Raw genomic sequence first — 20159 nt, forward strand, 5'->3', positions numbered from 1 at the left:
ATCGGCTTTGAGATTCTCAGAAAAAGTGTGAAACATATATTATGAATATTTTTAAGGGTGCACTTACCATTTTCTGACATGCTATAAAAAATCAATATATCTCTATTTTAATAGCATAAAAGTGTAGCAGCAATGTTAGGTACTATATAGTAATTTATATTTACTTTCTCCTGATCAAAAATATTAACTTTTGACCTTAGAATATTGGGATATAAAGCTTGTGTGTCAAAAAAATTGAGAGAATGTCAGAAAGTGGTAAATGCACCCTTAAGTGATACTTACACTCATCTGACAACTGATGAGAAGAGTCATTGAAAATCAACCTTAAATAACAGAATTGAATGGTATGTCATATGATTCTTAGTATACATTCATATAAAATGAAGTTACATAGGTGAACAGATTCAATAAAAAAAACTTCATTGGTTTAGAAAAATATTTTAATTTTGAAATTTGATTAATTAATTATCATTAGTCTCATGAGAAATGAGAAGTTATACTAATTTAAATCCACGACTACAATTTTACCACGATATTTTTGGGCATATGTTGAAGGTGTGTTGCCTTCATTGTCTTTTGAATTTATATCTGCTCCATTTGAGATAAGAAGCTCTATTAATTCTTTATTGTTTGATATTGATGCAAAATGAAGTGCTGTTTGTTCTTTGTTAGATTTTGCATTTATATTTATTCCATTGGAAATCAAAAAATGTATCAATTCGATATTATTTTTGAGTATCGCATAATGAAGAGAAGTATATCCATAAATATCTTTTGAATTAATATCTGAGCCATATGAAAAAAGAAGTTTTGCTGTTTCTATACTATTAAATGCAATGGCGATACCAAAAGCAGTTCGATCTCTTTTATCGATTGCCTTAATATCTGCTCCATGCAAAATGAGATATTCTGCTATTTTTATGGAATTTTTTTCCGCAGCACCATGAAGAGGAGTATATCCAGCATTGCTTTTTTCATTGATATCTGCCCCATGTGAAAGGACAATTTCCACTAGATCTTGATTTTGCGACATTATAGCATAATGAATTATAGCGAGTCCTTGATCTTCTTTTGCATTGATATCAGCCCCACAGTTTATAAGCATTTCCGCTATTTCTTTGTTATTCATTTGAAGAGCAATATGAAGGGCAGTGATTTCTAAATTCGATTTTGCATTAATATCAGCTCCTTTCGAAATAAGTAGCCTTGCCGTTTCGTTAGCTTTTTGGATTATTGAATACTGAAGAGGAGTTTTTCTATCATAATCCCTTGCATTGATATCAGCGCCATATGAAATGAGGATCTCTGCTAATTCTTTGTAGTTCAGAAATGCTGCATAATGAAGTGGTGTTTTCATATAAGAATCGATTGAATTGATATTTGCTCCATGTGAAAGAAGTAACATTGTTATATCTTTGTTTTTCTTACCAACTGAATAATGAAGGATAGATTTATCATCATTATCTTTGGCATTGACATCTGCACCATGTGAGATAAGAAGTGCTGCAATGTCACTGCGATTTTCTGCTAATGCCATATGAAGAGCAGATTTTCCTTCTTTATCTCTGATATTAACATCCCCGCCGTTAATAATAATGAACTCTGTCATATCTGGATAATTTCTGATTACTGAATAATGCATAACAGTCTTTCCATATATATCTCTTGCATTAATATCTGCACCATTAAAAAGAAGTATTCGTGAAATTTCTTTTTGATTATTCTGGACTGAAATATGAAGAGCAGAAAATTTCGCTGTTTCTTCTTTACAATTTGGATTTGCACCATTTGAAATAAGTAATTCTACCATTTCTTGATGATTCCATGATACTGCATATAAAAGAGGTGCCCCTTCCATTTTCTTCTTTGGCATTTATGTCCGCCCCGTGAGAAATAAGGACTGATGCTAATTCAGTTGCATTTTTGCATGCGGCAAAATGTAGAGGTGTTTGCAAAAATTGATCTCTGGAATCAATCTCAGCACCATGTAAAATAAGAAACTCTGCAATTGTTTTACAATTGAATCGCACCGCATAGCATAATGGAGTGAATCCATTTATATCCTTCGCATTGATATTTGCACCTAATGCAATTAGTATTTCTGCAATTTCTGCTTTGTTATTAAAAAGACTTGCGCAATAATGAAGAATTGTCGCTCCGACACTATCAGTTGCATTTAAATCAGCACCATGTGCGATTAATAATTCCATTATATCTTTTCGATTACAAAATGCAGCCCGATGGAGTGGAGTTTTCCCTTCCTTGTCTTTTGTGTTAACATCCACTCCATTGGTAATGAGAAATTCAATTAATTCTTTGCGAACATTATTCGATGCATAATCAAAAATAGTAATCCTTTGAAATTTCTTTCATTGATATTAAAGCCATATGAATAAATAAGTTTAAAGACTTCGATATCATTATTATCTACGGCGGAAAAAAAGAACTGATTGTCCGTCATTATCTTTTGCATTTATGTCTGCTCCACATGAAATGAGTTGTCTTACAACATCAATAGTATTAAATGCGACAGCAAAATGAAGCGGAGTGCTTCCATCCTTATCTTTTAATGTTACATCTGCGCCAAGTGAAATTAAATATTGAACCATTTCCTTGCTGTTTTTTACAGCTGCTGCGTGAAGTGCAGTGGCGCCATACCTAGATTTTGCATTGATATCAGCCCCGAGTCCAAGAAAATATTCACAAAGTGATGTAATATTAAATAACGGAGATAGAATAAAGCATTTGTTAATACGATTTGTTTGATCAAAATATGCAAAAAATGCTTGAAGGTTATAAAAATCTGAACATTTATCACAATCTATTTCTAAATCATATTCATTCACTAAAAAAGTAACAAAATCAATGTTGTGCGATGCAATTGCATACTTCATGCATTCTTTATTTGGTTCTTGTTCTTTCAAACATTCCGTCATAATTTCAGGATTTCCTCCTAAAAATGAAAATTCAAGGCATTTTGGGGTGATTTCTGATTTGAATTTTGATCTTAATAGTTTGAAACAATCAACAGCTCCATGATAACAACATAATTCAAGTAATGTATATCCTTCATCTGATTCAGGATAAAAATCACTTTTAAGTTTTTGATTTTTATCAAATCTTTCATTTTCTATAAAAACTATAAATGATTCTTTGTTGTTATCCATAATTGCCCTGTAAATTGTGTTTTCTAAGTGAACTTCAATAAAATAATTTTCAACTTCGTAAATTTTGAGCTTTGGGTAATTTTGATCACCAATATTAATGTTAAATTCTTTTCTTAGAAAGTATTGAAATATGGGCGATATATTACTTGATGGTACCAATGGAAACTTTTCATAAAACATTTTAAAAATGGACAAGAATGATTTAAAATATCTAGCATTATATATTGATGCTGTTTGAATTAATTCAAAAATCCGAAATGCTGGAAACTTCATTGTTTCAATAAATTTATTTTCGATATCCTTATATATTCGTGTTATTACTTCTTCATTGAAAGAATTTATTCTGTATAATGCTCTAGTAGTGTCAACTATATCCCCATATAAGTCCATAAGGATATTATAATGGGACATTTATTTTCTGAAAAATATAAAAAATAAAATAAAAAAAGCTTCAAACTGTTTGGTATATTACACGTTATATTTTTAAACAGCTTTTCTTTAAATTTCAGATATGTCAAAATATGGCACATGATTTTTGATAAGATTCTATCATATCCCATAAAAATTTCATATCATGTTCTTTTGGAACTAACCATTCATAATTTTTGCTGAAATAAATCTTTTGAATAAGTATACCAATAAGAATTTCAATATTTCTTATTCTAACGAATATCAGCAATCATTTGTGCCTAATTTATCATGAATTTTTACTTATATTAGATTTTTGCAAATTTTTCCCAATTTTATGCATAAATATCACTGTTTTCTTCCCAAAATCTGTATAAAATAGCCCTTTGTTTAATAATTGAGTCTTTAGAATATTAATGAAGCTTGGTTGCTAATTTGATATTGTCAAAAAAAGCGTTATAAAAAAATTATGGAGAAAGGAATGAATGAGAATCCAGAATTAAATGAAGAAAAAAGGCGTAAAAAGCAGCAGCATAAACTTGACACTGCAGTCATCATTCAATACCAAGAAAAAGGTTGTCCAAATATTGTTCAAAGCAGATTCTTAAAAGAAATTGCAAAATTAGTTCATAAAGATAATAACCCACGATTGTTTAGTTTAATGTCATATCCAAAACAAAGAGATACTCTTGCATGGAATAAAGCTTTGAATTTTTGTGTTGCATTTCTTCGACGATACAAAATGGAAGAAACACTGAAGACAATACGTGCAGAAGGAGGAAATATTCCTAAAGAAACCGGATTTGCAAAATCATCTGATCTGGAACGCTTTTATAAACGTCTTAAAATCACTACAATTGCTATTAGTGACAAGCAATTTCCTCAAAGACTTAAAGAATTTAATGAAGATGTAAGAAAAGCTGTAATTTCAAACACAAAAATTGATACTACTAAAAAGCAGTCCCGCCCTGATGATGATGAAATGTGGGCATAACTTTATAATGCTTCGAATCCCAAAATTCTCTGCTCAAAAAAATTAAATTTAATAATAGAAAAAAGAGTTATATTCTTTATCTCTTATCATTGCAATTATCTTGTTTTTGTATTTTATTGTTATTTCTGTTATAATAAATTAATTATTTTCAATTATTGTTCAAATAACTAATGCTCTTAGAACTCTTCTTGCTTTCTCTCAAACTTCACAGCGATATTGTAAAAGTAATCAAATCTCCCCTTATGTATTCAATTTCCATTAATTACGGAATTTATGGGTTCAGAAATCAATCAATCATGCATGTATATAATGCTAATTACAGGTGGGCTATGATTTTGTTACAATATTGTTATAAATTATAGGAAATTATTTTTTGAGACATCGATTTAGATTACAAAAGATGCATTGTAAAAAAGCTAACTCCAATGTATATTAAATCTCATACTAAAAATGTTTAAATCAAAAGGGCGCCATTCGGAAACAAAAATGAATTGAAATTGACACTTTTTACATATGCAGCCAACAAAGCAAGAGCCTTTCTATCATGCATGCAGAGAAATCATCCAACAATTGATGGCTCAAGAGAACGCCTATTTCTTCTTCAAGCCTGTTGATCCAGAAGCTGATGGTGCTCCAGATTATTTCCAATATGTTACAGAACCGATGAGCTTCTATAAAATTCAGACAAAACTCGATAATCATGAATACAAAACGCCGAACGAATTTGTCCGCGATATGAATTTGATTTGGAAAAATGCTGAACTTTACAACAAAAGCTTCTCTCAAATCTACAAAACAGCAGAGCAACTTTCAAAGAAATTTAATATTCTTATTGGCTCCATTCCCCATGTTTTAACAGATAACGAAAGGAATAACACAATCCAACGCTTAGTAGAGCTTAGATTTGCTAGATATAGAGCAAATAAGACTACTCATCAATAATCTATTGTTTATTTATATATATTTGTACATCATTTTATAAAAATATCGATTGTTATTACCAAATTATGCATGTTTATACTGCTGTATCATTATACTTCATAGAAGTATGTTTGATGTAACGTTTTCTTGAATTAAATTTAAATAGAACTTTTGAAAAAAAAATCTTGAGCTGTTCTTTGCAGAATTTTTGCAAGAACAGAAAACTTCAATCACTTTTATAAATGCATACAAAAATTATTATTATCTAATAATACGAAATTAAAATACATCTGAAGGCCACTTTTTATCATTAACACATCGCAAGCCAATTTCAATCATCTTAATTGTTAATGAGATATTGATTGGGCCTCCAGTATTAAAGAATTGTGAGCAATCAAGGGCGGAATACTGTAAAAAGAATATGCTAAGAGCTGAAGGTAAAAGAGGGCAATATATCTCTTCTCTTTCATATGTTTGAGCAGCAATAACAACGGTTTCTTTTTTCATAAATATTAATTTGAGACAATTTGATCCAATTGGAGCAACTACAAGTTTTGCTTTCGCCCATTTAAGTGCTGTTTCTCTTAGTGTCCTATAATTATCTCTAAGGATCGTAAATGGAATATTTGGAAAGTTAATTTTGATACTTTCTACTAAATCTTCCATATTTGTAATATAGCGAGGTTTGAGCTTTTCTCTATTTGAATAATAGAAACGTGTTGGTTCAATCTTATCCAAATCAAATTTTTCACGTAATAATTTACTTAAATCGATTGTAGCTCTTCCTGCTACTGACAAACAAACCATGGGCTTCAAAAATGTGTAGCATCTATCAACATGAACCCATGTATTTTCTTTTATGACAACTCTATTATTATTTGGAATTTCCATCAAATCAAAAACTTCATTAACGAATTTATATATCCCATTCATTACTATAGGTGTTGTTTTTCTAATATCTTCAGGTATCAGCATCAATGGACTCAAAAAATCAAAAATTGTGTGTCCGAAATTAGCTTTGCTTTGTTCCCAGCCTAAACAAATGAGATCCTGATAATGTCCGCTTACAGGTCCATTCATTAACTTGTTTCTTCCAAAATAAACCCAAGAATTAGGTTCACCGTAATTCACATATGTCCAGGTTTCTAATGACAGGCCACCACAGGAGCTAAAATATATATCATATAAAACTATATATGAAACATTAAGACTTCTTCCATTAATATTATACTCGATTGATTTTTCCTTTTTTTGATAAGATACTGCATATAAAGGAGCTGAACCGCTATCTAACCTTTCTCTTATTTTAAGCTCATATCTAGTATGTGGTTCCAATAAAGTATTATCTTCGATTTCAATTGATAAAGAATCAAGAAATTGTAAAGGTGTAATAGTAAAATTTAATCCTAGAGGAGATTCCCTTACAAAATTCCTGATAGAAAAAATATGAAAAAAAGATGCCGCTAATAAAACGAAGAGAATCCAAGCATTCATAAATTTGTTAAAAATTTATTTTGAGTTCTCTCAAAATTGAAAGGTTTCATAGAACTCAACAATGAGTAATCATATTATACAATATGCTTGTGCTTGTTTTGAATAAAAGAATTTTGTTTTGAAATACATATTTTCTGAAGCTGTCTTATTTATTTTTTTATTGATTTTTGAAGAAAAAAAAAATGCCTAAATCTATTTCAAAAGAGCAGCGTTATGTGTTAGAAAAGTTTGTAAGCAATAGAGATACAACGATAGATGAATTTAAATCCATTACCAATATTTCGCATTATGAATTTGAGAAATATATTGATGAGAATACAAAATCCTCATTGGATAATGTTATTCCTTACTTCATTATCTCTGACATCCTTAATTCTGGTGTTAAGAGCATTGCCATGGATTTTATTTTACTTAAAAAATTTATCAATATTGGATATTCTTTTCAGGTTCAGCATTTTCAAACTACAATAAAGAATGTGAAACTCGTGCAAGAGAAACTTGATTTTGTAACTTTTATTATTTGGCTTATTGATACAAGAGCTTATGAAAGGTATGCTATTTTCCATCCAAATTCAAGTATGTTTCGAATATGTCATAAAATACTCACCACCTCAAGACAGTTTTCTTCTCCCCCAGAATGTCAACGAATCAGAAAAAATACATTTATCCCTGCGTATGGATTTATCTTTTATTTCTCATTAGATAAATCTCAGCAATACATTCTTGTTGGTAGTCAATTGATCTATGACTACCATCAATTTTTTGAAGATATGGATTATAAAGAACCTTTAACTTTCAACTGTGCTCTTTATAATGTAGTTGGATGGCATTATTACGATAGAAATGCAATTCTTCCATTTGATGAATACTCTAGTACCAAAGAATTTGTTTTTCAAGTTGTAGACAATATTCAAAATTTGAAGAATCCAAAAGATGCTGAAAAAGTAATTGATTTCCTTGTCATTGTGTGTAACATTACTCAAAAAATGAAACTCAGAAATGTGTATTTGGCTTTATCTGAATTCTTCCGTTCGCCTGAAAATTCTATGTATATTGAATTGATGCGAGAGATAGATTATGAGAAAATTTATTGCAAACTCTTAATATTTTTCGATAAATCAAAGGATTTAAAAACCAGAATTGAAAGCTATACACGCAGATCAATTTGTACACTTCCTGACAATAATTATTTTTTATCAAACGATGATTCAAGTTTCGATTATTTGACTGAATTTGTAAAATATTCATTACTTGATGAAACTTTGAAAAAATTTGAGCAATGTGATATGGATTCTGTTCTTAGTATCTTTTATATTTTTGACGCTCACATGGATTATGCATCCAGGATAATCCAATTTGATCAAGAAATGATACCAATTATTAAAAAAGGTGTAACGGAACAGTTTGAAAGTAGAGTACCTGATTCTTTTAAAGATTTGAATAATGTTGCATCGGCAATTTTTCAAAAGCAGATAATTTCTCGAAAACTGTATGAACGTTTCTATTATTTATGGGATAGATTTCCACGAAATTTAGTTCTAAAATCCCCAAATAATGATAATTTTGACCTCAAAAAGTATATCAAAGGTAAATTTGAAACAGGTGATGGAATTCCTTTATCAGCAATTGATTCTTTCATTAATGAAACAATAAATAGCAAAACAACGAAAAAAGTATATGATCTATTTAATGAAATCAGATACATTTCAGAAGAAGAAAAAAAGAATATAATTCAAATACTCGCAGATACTAATTCAAATGAATCAATTACCAATTTTGTTCAAAACGTTAAAAAGTTGTTGAAGAAAGCTAAAAACATAAAAAGAGATTCATTTGGATTGTTTCTTGCCGATAATGTTGATTTTCTAATCCTTAATACTACTGATGTTTCCAAATTATATCAAAACCCGTCAGAATTTGCAGAAAAGAGGATCAAATCTTCAAAGAATACCAATGAACAAGCTTTAAGTTTGGATAAAAGAGGAGAATCGAATCTAAAAAATGGATTTGAAAAAGATGCCCCCCAATCAATGAAGTCTGATAAGAAAGAAGCAAGTAGTAAAACTATACAGCAATATCAAACTATAGTTAAAGAGGAAATGTCTCGATTGGGTGTAAATGTATCTGGCACTAATTTCTCACCCAATAACGATAATAGTGAGCAGAGCAAAAGCAAACGTGAGTTAATTCTCAGTTATAGAGGAATTGATTATTTATTTGTCAAGAAATTTCAAAATAGATATGTTGCAAATTTTTCGAAGATTGAAATCAAAGTGAAAGATATCAATGATATTAATAATTATCCATTCGAAATATCAATTCGATATATGAGTGATGATAATTCGATTCCAATATTAAATATTAGTAATGAACTCATGAATTGTATCACAATTTCAACGAATACATCAAATGTTACAATCTTCGTTCATTTTAATAATTATATGCTAGGAAATTATCAATACAAAGGGATGATAACGATCAACAACTTTGTATTCCCTTTCATTTTTGATTTCAATATAATTGATACAACATGTTATATAGAGATTCCTGGATTCGATTTCTATGTCGATCAAACAACGAACAGGCCAACAACGATCATCAATGATATATCACCGTATGATAAATTCGTCATTGAAGCATTCGATAGCAATTACAATCCAATTCCTCATCTCATTGATATATACGGCAATGTTTCTATTGAACAAAATGACGAAAAAACGAAATCTATCATGAGTATTCCAACTCCAATTAATTTCGGAATTGTTATTCATACATCTAAACAGGAATACAAAGAGTTTTTCACAGGAGTTCAATTCTTTTTCAGCAATGCAGAAATGAATGTTGAAATGTTTTATTTTCATCCAGGAAAAAATGAATTCATAAAATCTGATAAAATCTTTTCAGGATTATTAGATTTAAAGCAACATTTTTATGTTCCAGGATTCAATTTATCAAATATGAAGGTAGAAATAGCTAAAAGTGAATTAATTGAAACTTCCGAGCTTGAAATTAATGGAAATATTTTTGATATCAATGTTTCATTCAAGAGATTACCAGAAGGCATTGAATGGATTGAATTCAAGTTCTGTAACGCTAATCAAGAGAAAACAATTAAATTTGAAGTCGTTAACGCAACAATTGTTTTAGAAACACAAAATGAATTTGCAACGTATAAATGGAATTATGAAGAATTGAATCCAACTCCATGCCTTCATTATGATATTGATGAAAATATTTTCAAGCCAATTGTTGCAAATCAATTCATTAAGAAACCAGAATATAAGTTTATTGTTGTTGGATTATTTAATTATGCTTATGTTTCATATGATGAGCCTAATATTGAAACCAGTGTTAGCTACAATAATGATATCATTTATCATCCGAATGTTACAAACTATTGTTTTCTAGTGTTAGAAAACAACAAGAATATTAAAATCATTCGAAAAGAAGATTTTAATCCGTATTCAATGATTAAGATTTGTTCAAGATTGTGTGATTATGATTTTAACCCTGAGAATGATAACAATGAAAAATGGAAATATACATGGTTGCCTATCCATGAAAATGTTAATTATATTGATGATATACTGCGCAAAATGGATAGAAGTACAATCACAGAATTCAATGATAAGTTCTTTAAGTTCATTCGCGAATATAAATTACCATTATATCCCATTTCATCCTATACAAAAGCAATTAAAGAAGTTTTTATTGTTTGCGTAAAAATACTGAAAAAGACAAAATATCAATTGAGATATCCAATGGGAGCCCAAAAGTTCAAAGCAGCTCATCAAACCTTGTTTAGACCTTTTAATCCGGCATTGATTAAAATCAATAAGATTGATCGTAACGAAAATGACGTCATCAAATTTTCAAGGAATGAGATATCAATTCTTAACTCAAATGATATAACATTCAATGCAATAGATCAGTTTTCATGTGAGTTTGGGGATTTTTCAACGAATGACGATTTCAATTATGATTTCGATCAAATGATGAATATTGAAAATGCAATTCGTCTTTGTTCTGTTTTACCATTCATGATTCACACTCATAATATAAGTAATGAAGATTCATCGAAAATATACAAAAGATTATTCGATTATCATTCTAATCTCATTAAAGAATCTAATGATGCATTAAATATTCATAACTTTGATATCTCATTTGAATTTATGAAATTGCTTATATCAGAAGATTGTTCATTCATTTCGATCAACACATCAAAAGTTATCAAAAACACACGAACAATATTTGATAGTATTTGTTCGCAATCTATCGCACGCAATGATCCAAGTTATTCGAATTCAAATGCATTATACTATCAAAATTATCAGAACACATCATATTCAGAAACAACAGATATTCATTCAAATCAGATTACATTAAATATTGATTCCCAATATCAACAGAATCAATCTAACACAAGCGAATCGATTTCTTCAGATTCGAATCAAATGTATGTCCAGAATAATCAAAGTTCATCGTATCTCAATTTCAATCAAACTGATGATCTATACATCTGACATCTTATATTATTCTATTTGTATTTTGTCTAATTACGGAATAAATATTACAAGTTTATTTAAATTGATTCTTAAATTAAATCATTCTGGAATTCTTCTCAGTCAAAATGGAGATTGAAGCTAGTTCACTAATGTTATAGAATCGTGTTGTGCCAGTTAAAACTGTTTTTATATGTTTAACTCACGTCGCAGAATGATTCAATGCGAACTAATAACTCATTATGAAATAAGTTTAAACTCTAGAGTTTATGAGTAATTGTCACTATACCAGCTGAAAATCGATTGGATAAGGAATGGTTTTATCAACATGTCTTTGTTATCATATTCATCATGATCATTTTCTAAACTCAACTGAATTCTTTTGAAATTTTTTTCAAAAAAAAATGTCGAAGAAAGTTCCACCTAATTTTCTAGAAGCTATTCGATATCTTTATTCAGCAAAAGTTAAAGATAATATGGGAGTTTCAACTGATGAAGAAAAAGAGATTTTTTTCAAGCAAGTTAAGAATGGTTTCAAATATGGAATATTAAATTTAGAAAATCAGCAATCTGGAATGACATTATTGACCCAGCTTACGAAACTATTACGCCAGTTCAAGGATTTTCATTGTTTAAATCTCTACGGAAATAACGTATGTGATCACGGATTATTAACAGTATATCAAAATCTTACAGCAAATCATAACATTACCGCTATAGATTTAGGATCGTGTAATCTTTCGCATCAATCTCAGCAACTTTTGTATGATATGGTTAGAGAAACCGGTATTGATAGTTTACAATTAGGAAATCACAACGTCGTATTCTACTCCAATAAGTTTCCACCTGAATTCTTAGCAGAATTACTAAATAGAATTCGAATTGCAAAAAGAATTAAATGTTTAGGCTTAAGTGGTCTAAAACTAAGTGCAAGAAAGGGACCAAAGCGATATTCGATTGCAGGAAACCTAGCTTACTTCCTCGAAAACGATGATATCATTAAAACCTTAAATATCTCTGGATGTGATTTTAATACTGTTGATATGGCTGATTTAGTTACAAACGGATTCCTTAAAAATTCATCTCTTCAGTATCTTGCCATATCAAAATGTCCATTTGATGAATTTACAGGTTCTGCTTTTATGAATCACCTTCATCTTCTGAAATCGTTAACATTTCTTGACATAAGTAATTGCAATTTGGATGGAAAAGCAGGTGCCTTCCTTGCAAGTTCAATTAATAAAGGAGTGAATATTATTATTTTGAACATTAATAATAATCCAATAGGCAATGAAGGAATGAGTCAAATATTCGAAGCAGTAGAGAACTCTATCACAATTACTGAATTTTATGCATCAAATACAAATTGTAATCAAATTTGTGCACCAATGATAAAGAATTTGATTACAAACAATCAGATTTTGACTATTTTAGATATATCAACCAATCATATAACAGATCCAGGTGCTCATGCCGTTGCAGAATCAATTTCTCAAAATATCTCTTTGACTTCTCTTTCAATTGCATCATGCCATATATCAGATGAAGGAACACTTGAAGTCTGTCAAGCTCTTTCTACAAATCAAGAGTTAGTTATCATAAATCTTCAAGATAATTTTATTACCAAAGAATACGGTTATAAAATTCTTGAATGCCTATCAAAGAATAATACTTTGACTAATATTAATTTGTCTTCATCTCAAGTTGACCACTTTGTAATCTCTGCAATCCAAGATTTATGTAATCGAAACATCAGAAGGAAACGTGATGTAAAATATGCTCCTCTCAAGCAACAATTGATCCAGCTTTCCATTCAGCGTACTAAAATGCCTGAAGCTGAAGCAAAACTCAAAACATTAAAAGATGCAAAGTCAGAACTTGAAGAAAAGAACTTTGAACTCGACCAAACAACATTCAAAACGAATTCTGACTTCGAAAATAAGATCAATCAACTGAATAAGTCAATTAACGCTACTCATGAGTTAATTGTCGAAGATCAGAAGGGAATGGAGACAATGAACAGCGACTGGGAGAAGGCAAAAATAGGTTACCAAGTACAATATAAGGATACTTTGCTGAAAACAGAAATGTTAGCCGCTGAAAATGTGAAATTAGAAGAAAATCTTCAAGAAAAAGACAACGCTAACATAAAAGAGAATGATGCTGAACGTCAAGAGATAGAAAAAATCAAAGAGGAATTAGAAAAAATCGGAAAATTGACGCAAGAAATGTATGATGTGTTGAAAGACCCAGAAAAACTCCAAACTTATGAAGTTCCTGAAGAATATATGGTTAAGGAGAATTCTCCATTCTTCCTTGTTGATCAAATCGGAGAAGAAAGCAAAAAAGAAAAAATTGAAACAAAAAGATCAAATAAATCTAATAAGTCTGGAAAATCCAATAAAACAGGGAAATCTGGGAAATAATTTTTATTATTTTTGTTTGTTATTAATAAATGTTTAACGTGGGTGATTTTTCACCCAGCCATAAGGATCACACTTTTGAGAGTTTTACATGGCATTTGCCGGCAAATGTTATGTAAAGTTGTCTCAAATATTTTAGGGTAAATGCACCGGCAACCCCTGGGAAATAATTGAGAATAAATTACATGGCATTTGCCGGCAAATGCCATGTAAAACTCTCAAAAGTTGAGCCCCTTACGGCTGGGTGAAAAATCACCCACGTTATATAGAATTTACAAATTATAGAAAATTCATTTTGGTTAACACTTAATAACCAATGACTTAATCTTTTTATTCTTATTGCACATCCATATTTATGCAAGATATTTGTCAAAAATATAAAGAAGCTTTTTTCGATATAAAGGCTTCACTAACATGACAAAAATTAAAGTCCCTTGAGATATATATTCTATGATGTATATCAATGCTATATTTTTCATTATTTTTAATTTTTATTGACCCACCCAAAAAAAGCCTTCTTCCACTAACATGAGTTATAACGTACTTTTTCTGAGAATGATAGACTAGTATTGATATATATTGTAGAGCATATTTTTCATCTTTTTTAAAATTTTGAATATTTTTTGTCATGTTAGTGAAGCCTTAACTGTGTCTTATTTACAATAAAAATGTGAAAGAAATCTAAGGACAGCTCACCACAAATATTGTTTTGAATGATTTGAATGTTACTGGAATTATAGTGATGTCGATATCGAAAATTGTTATTGCATATTATAGTCGTATAAAACAGAAATCAAAAGTCGTATTTTTTGAGTTCGACTTTTTTTTTATAAAATTATTGTCAAATCCATAATGAACGAAGATATAGATTATACCAATCCAGATCTAATAGCATTATATGATTATTTTAACGATGACAAAAACATTAAAGTTGGATGGCTGAACGATTTCAGGGATTGGGCAGAAACAGGACAAATAGGACATTTAAAGATTGATATTACTAAGACACATTCTCATGGGATTGACTATGATTCTCCTGAACTCATCAAGATTATTGATTATCTTGCCAAAGAGGAAGCTCATTTTCCATCAAAAATCATTGCATTCAGAGTTAAAGAAAAAAGACTTATGTATTACACAGAATATGAAGGCTCAACTGGTCAAGATGTTGGTGGTTTGTTCAGAGATTCTTATTTCCATATGGTTAACGAGCTGATGGATGTCAATATCAAATATTTTACCAAGCCGCCAAGAACTCTTCACTGCGAAAGGGATAGATTAGTTCCTGCTCTAAACTTGCCAGTCAGAATTGCAAGCACAATTGGATCTCTTATTGCTAGTGCCATTGCAACACAAAATCCTCACAAAGCGTGGAATCTTCCACGTTTTATATGGGAGAGTTTTGTTACAGACCTTGATATTTCGCATTTTGTTGACTGCGATGATCAAAACTATTTCAACAATCTCAAAAAGATTGTTAATTTCATGCGATCAGGCTTCTGGAAAGTCATTCCTCTTGACAAAGTTCATAACTTCTCAGGACGATTCATTGAGAGATTAGCATGCGGCTCCAAGAAAGAGCTTGATATTAATTCATTCTTGGCCTACTTCAATCCACCATCAAGAAATGCCCGAGTGTGGCCTGTTTTCGTACAAGCGATATCTACATTTACTTCACAAGAGCTTTCTAAATTGATGGGATATATAACTGGCAATGAAACTCCAAAGGATACAAAGGACTTTTGTTTGAAGTTAGATGATAAATCAACAAGCCTTCAAGATGAAAATCAGTTCTCGCTTCCATTTGCTCATACATGTTTCAATTTAATCCACATAATGCCATATAAAACTGCCGAACTACTTAGATGCAAGTTAAAAATATGCATTTCGCTTCAATCAGAATTTGAAGAATAAATGAATCAAATTCGACCTTTCTATGTATTTTTGGACTTCCATATGTTATCATTTATAAATCACCTATTGAAATTGAACATATGTTATATTGGAATTTTATTAAATGATAAGATTTTTGCTGCAATATTGAATCTAATCTCATACATAAGAAATTTACTTTCATGATGCCAACAAAAATTGCTAAAAAGGAAAATATAGCACATATATATGATTTAGATTAATAGTATTTTCATTTTAGAATAAATTTTTTTAAATATTAAGGCTGCACTTACCCCCATCTGACTTTAATTCAAAATTTTGACAACTGGCGTGAAGCGCCATTGAAATTTAACCTTAAATATCTGAATTGAATGCCCTGTCATATGGGCGTAAGTGCACCCTTAAGAATTATTATAAAAAATGATATATTAAAATTTTAGTAGTTTTAGTATACTTAATTATGGGGTATTATTATTGTCGTCCGGCGGTTTTAGACGACAATGCGAATTTTCAAATAATAGGATTTTTAGCCAGATAAAGAGCTACTCCATATATCATGCGTGTTTGCATACTATATACATAGATGGAATTGATGTTCTTCCTTTATTTAGGTACCGAAACATGCTTGAAAAATCTATTTTTTAGACGACAATGATAATTTTGTCACTTTTCCAGACGACAATAATAATTTGTCACCTTTTTAGACGACAATAATAATTTTGTCACTTTTTCCAGACGACAATAAAACATCCTCCTTAATTATTCTTTATCATTCAAGTAAAATAACAATAAAAATAAGATTTTGAAAATATCTTGGATCATATACATTAATATTACATGAATGAAAGAATGATATTTCTATCCAAAAATCAACAAATTTAACAAAATAAATAACCTGATCAAATATAGGTCCTGGAAAATGTTCATCATAACCTTTATTAAATGTTCCAATGCTATAGTGCCATGTTGTTGATGAATTGCCGTTGTAATCTAGGCAACCAGATGTTCCAGAATACATCAAACCATGGAATTGATCCCAAAACTGGCCCTTTATATATTTATATTCGAAGGGATCATTTGACATTAATGAAATATTTTGTTTCCAAATTTGATATGATGGGATTTGATCATATTCTAAAAGTAATTTAATATATCTATGTCGACTTAAAATAGAAGCATAGTCAAATTCACTCACTATCGAATATATAGAAGTATCGCTGGTAGAATAGCAGAAATTATTGTTTGTGAAAAATTTGAAATTAGTTGAATTATGATGGCTTAATAATAGCCATGTTGAGCCATGATCAACTTTGTACCAATATGGTTTGATATAATAAGCTTTATCCTCTAATCTAGGTACACTATTATTTAAGAAAGTCAGTAATTAAATTGATTTTTTAATTTATGTCACTTTTTATTGTTCCCCTTTTTTATCAATTTCTCGACTCTTTATATCAGTAAGGATATGTAAAAAATCAAATCGGCGAAATTATTTTTGAATGATTAATTCCATTTTAAATATTCCCAATATCAGAGATTTTTTGTTTTTCTCACTTTTCTGACATAGGAAAAGGATAAATTTTTAGCAAAAAACGATTGACTTTATAGATTATAATAGAAATGTATTGGAATTAACTGAATGTGAGTGTAAAAAGATCTATTATACGATAACTCTTTACTATTATTCTAGCAAAATTATAATAAAAAGATGAATTGAAAAATATCTGGGATTATATATATTAATGTTACACGAATTAATAAATGATGATATTTCTATCCACAAATCAACAAATAAAACAAAATAGGCAACATTATTAAATATAGGTCCTGGAAAATGCTCTTTATAATTACTACTAATTATTCCAATACTATAATGCCAATAAGTAGATTGATTCCCATCATAATCAAGGCAACCGCTGTTGCCTGAATACATCAATCCATGAAAATGATACCAATCCTGGCCTTTAATAAACTGATAATAAGATGGATCATTAGAAAGTAATGAAATGTTTTGTTTCCAAATTTGATATGATGGGATTTGATCATATTCTAAAAGTAATTTAATATATCTTTGTCGACTTAAAATAGAATTATAGTCAAATTCACTCACAATTGAATATTTAGAAAAATCACTTGTAGAATAGCAGGAGCTAGCTCTCGAGAAAAAATTGAAATTTGTTGAATTATGATGGCTTAATAATAGCCATTTTGAGCCATGATCAACTTTATACCAATATGGTTTAATATAATAAGCTTTCTTCTCTAATCTAGGTACACTATTATTTAAGAAAGACAGTAATTAAATTTAAAATGATTTGTTAATTTATGTCACTTTTATTACTCTCCCTTTTTTATCAATTTTCCTTTCGGGACATATCTCCGAATATTTTGCTAAGAAAACTCATATAGTTTCTGAGATTCGCATATGATCAGACATTATTAAAGGAAAATATCTATAAATGCTTTATCCTCATTCATCTAAGTAACACTCAAGCAATTTAATGAAATTGGTTGGTATTTCTTCATTTCTATAAAGTGTAGAGTTATATCTCAGTATATTGTTCAGAAGATTTTATTTCAATTCAAAATAAATTTAATTTGTAAGTGTTCGGCCATTTATTAAGACACTTTTTTATCACAATGGTTGTCGACACCAAACTATACGATCTGCTTGGTGTTTCTCCAACAGCTACTGATAGGGAGATCAAGAAAGCCTTTATGATCAAAGCAAAAGAGCTTCATCCCGATAAAAATCGTGATGACCCTCAAGCAACAGAAAAATTTCAAGCAGTGAACGAAGCATACGAAATTTTAAAGGACCCTGAGAAACGTGCTAACTATGATAACTACGGACCTGACTCCTTGCATAATGGACAAGAAGATGATATGGATGATGACATTTTCTCACATCTTTTCGGATTTGGTGGTGGTTTTGGAAGAACATATGGCAGCAGACGATCATCCAGACCGCAAAGAACTCGCGATACAGAACAGCACGTACAATGTACTCTTGAAGAGCTTTATAACGGCACAGACAAGAAAGTACACATACAAAGGAATAAAATCTGCTCGAAATGCCACGGAAATGGAACAAAAGATGGAAACCCACCACAAAAATGCAATAAATGCCACGGATCTGGTGTTGTTCTTGAATCTTATCGTCGTGGAAATACTTACTTCCAAACCTCCAGTGATTGTCCTGTTTGCCACGGTACTGGACTTTACATTGCAAAGAGCGACGTTTGTCCTAACTGCAAAGGCGACAAAGTTGTTCGCGAGAACAAGCAGTTGACTGTACACATTACCCCTGGTATGCAAGACGGTGAATACATAATGATGGCCGGAGAATCTGATGATTATCCTGGATGCGAAACCGGCGATTTGTATATAGTAATTGATGAGCAGAGACATGATTTGTTCCAAAGGAAAGGTGAAAACTTATTATACAAGAAGAGATTATCGTTTACCGAAGCATTATTAGGATTTAAATTTACGATACCAACATTAGACGGTAGAACACTTGTTATAGAGCGCCAGAACGCATCAACCAACTTTGGCGATGTTATTGTTGTCAAAAATGAAGGTATGCCAAAGACATCATCTGGTTTAGAAAAAGGTGACTTATTTGTCCAATTTTCTATCAAATTCCCTAAAGTCAGCGATATACCACCTCCTCTTCTCGATGCAATGAAGAGGTACATGCCTCCTGACCAGCCGGATGTTGATGAAAAAGATCCAAATGTTTTCAAACCTTCAATTTTTCAATCATCAATGAAGGCATTTAACACTACAGAAAAACGCAGACAACAAAGAAATGATAGGCGTGAAGCTTATCAGGAAAGCAGTGATGAAGAAACTGCTCCAGGAAATGGATGTCAACCAATGTAATATTTATATTAATAAATGTATGAAACTATCAATATATTTTTTATTTTTATCGATGTGTCTCCTTATACAATGAATCTTTGTGTTCTTTAACTCCAAAATTTAAATCATTCATTTTATTTCAATGCAATTATGCATAGAATCTTTGCGTTTTTTCTTTCACTCACTTATTATACTTGAATCGTTATTATGTCTTTTACTTAAATGCTATAATTTAATCAAATCGAATTGATTCTCTATTTTGAACCAATAATTCAATATCAATGCCCTAAAATCTTAAACTAGATTCAATGGCTCGAATATAAATATAGTCTAATGCAAAGGTATAGCTATTTTATAAATGATATGCTACCAAAGGAAAACCGACATGAGAACATGAATGTACCTAAATCGAATTATATAAACTTTGGCTATGAACAGTTAAAAACATCTTTAATGAATATTGAAGAATATGAACGTAAACGAATAT

The 20159-nt window shown here is 30.2% G+C and overlaps 10 protein-coding genes across 10 annotated transcripts, besides 4 other annotated features; 6 read left to right on the plus strand and 4 right to left on the minus strand.

Annotated features, from left to right (window-relative positions):
• Positions 1-51: 51 nt before the first annotated feature.
• Positions 52-83: a mobile genetic element.
• Positions 53-271: a mobile genetic element.
• A 228-nt stretch (positions 272-499) lies between these two features.
• Positions 500-1609, minus strand: TVAGG3_0978500 (cyclin-dependent kinase inhibitor 2C-related family; the record flags this gene model as incomplete). Its single annotated transcript, XM_001329101.1, has 1 exon — positions 500-1609. The coding sequence occupies one exon, from the start codon at positions 1607-1609 to the stop codon at positions 500-502; it is 1110 nt and encodes a 369-aa protein (XP_001329136.1).
• Positions 1610-1766: 157 nt separating this feature from the next.
• TVAGG3_0978510 (proteasome regulatory particle assembly) lies at positions 1767-2210 on the minus strand (the record flags this gene model as incomplete). Its single annotated transcript, XM_001329100.1, has 1 exon — positions 1767-2210. One exon carries the CDS (start codon positions 2208-2210, stop codon positions 1767-1769), a length of 444 nt encoding a protein of 147 aa, XP_001329135.1.
• Positions 2211-2423: 213 nt separating this feature from the next.
• On the minus strand, positions 2424-3347 carry TVAGG3_0978520 (proteasome regulatory particle assembly; the record flags this gene model as incomplete). The annotated part of the gene is made up of 1 exon (XM_001329099.1): positions 2424-3347. One exon carries the CDS (start codon positions 3345-3347, stop codon positions 2424-2426), a length of 924 nt encoding a protein of 307 aa, XP_001329134.1.
• A 697-nt stretch (positions 3348-4044) lies between these two features.
• Positions 4045-4569, plus strand: TVAGG3_0978530 (uncharacterized protein; the record flags this gene model as incomplete). Its single annotated transcript, XM_001329098.1, has 1 exon — positions 4045-4569. One exon carries the CDS (start codon positions 4045-4047, stop codon positions 4567-4569), a length of 525 nt encoding a protein of 174 aa, XP_001329133.1.
• A 513-nt stretch (positions 4570-5082) lies between these two features.
• TVAGG3_0978540 (acetylation-dependent protein binding) lies at positions 5083-5511 on the plus strand (the record flags this gene model as incomplete). Its single annotated transcript, XM_001329097.1, has 1 exon — positions 5083-5511. One exon carries the CDS (start codon positions 5083-5085, stop codon positions 5509-5511), a length of 429 nt encoding a protein of 142 aa, XP_001329132.1.
• Positions 5512-5769: 258 nt separating this feature from the next.
• On the minus strand, positions 5770-6984 carry TVAGG3_0978550 (glycosyltransferase family; the record flags this gene model as incomplete). The annotated part of the gene is made up of 1 exon (XM_001329096.1): positions 5770-6984. One exon carries the CDS (start codon positions 6982-6984, stop codon positions 5770-5772), a length of 1215 nt encoding a protein of 404 aa, XP_001329131.1.
• Positions 6985-7128: 144 nt separating this feature from the next.
• TVAGG3_0978560 (zebrafish dkey-56m19.5 family) lies at positions 7129-11538 on the plus strand (the record flags this gene model as incomplete). The annotated part of the gene is made up of 1 exon (XM_001329095.1): positions 7755-11510. The coding sequence occupies one exon, from the start codon at positions 7755-7757 to the stop codon at positions 11508-11510; it is 3756 nt and encodes a 1251-aa protein (XP_001329130.1).
• Positions 11539-11870: 332 nt separating this feature from the next.
• TVAGG3_0978570 (uncharacterized protein) lies at positions 11871-13979 on the plus strand (the record flags this gene model as incomplete). Its single annotated transcript, XM_001329094.1, has 1 exon — positions 11894-13915. One exon carries the CDS (start codon positions 11894-11896, stop codon positions 13913-13915), a length of 2022 nt encoding a protein of 673 aa, XP_001329129.1.
• Positions 13980-14314: 335 nt separating this feature from the next.
• Positions 14315-14553: a mobile genetic element.
• Positions 14554-14764: 211 nt separating this feature from the next.
• Positions 14765-15826, plus strand: TVAGG3_0978590 (ubiquitin protein ligase protein; the record flags this gene model as incomplete). Its single annotated transcript, XM_001329093.1, has 1 exon — positions 14765-15826. One exon carries the CDS (start codon positions 14765-14767, stop codon positions 15824-15826), a length of 1062 nt encoding a protein of 353 aa, XP_001329128.1.
• Positions 15827-16082: 256 nt separating this feature from the next.
• Positions 16083-16209: a mobile genetic element.
• Positions 16210-18445: 2236 nt separating this feature from the next.
• TVAGG3_0978610 (heat shock protein binding) lies at positions 18446-19966 on the plus strand (the record flags this gene model as incomplete). The annotated part of the gene is made up of 1 exon (XM_001329092.1): positions 18446-19693. The coding sequence occupies one exon, from the start codon at positions 18446-18448 to the stop codon at positions 19691-19693; it is 1248 nt and encodes a 415-aa protein (XP_001329127.1).
• Between the last annotated feature and the right edge of the window lie 193 nt (positions 19967-20159).

This window comes from Trichomonas vaginalis, chromosome I (assembly GCF_026262505.1).
Source record: "Trichomonas vaginalis G3 chromosome I, whole genome shotgun sequence".
NCBI lineage: Eukaryota > Parabasalia > Trichomonadida > Trichomonadidae > Trichomonas > Trichomonas vaginalis.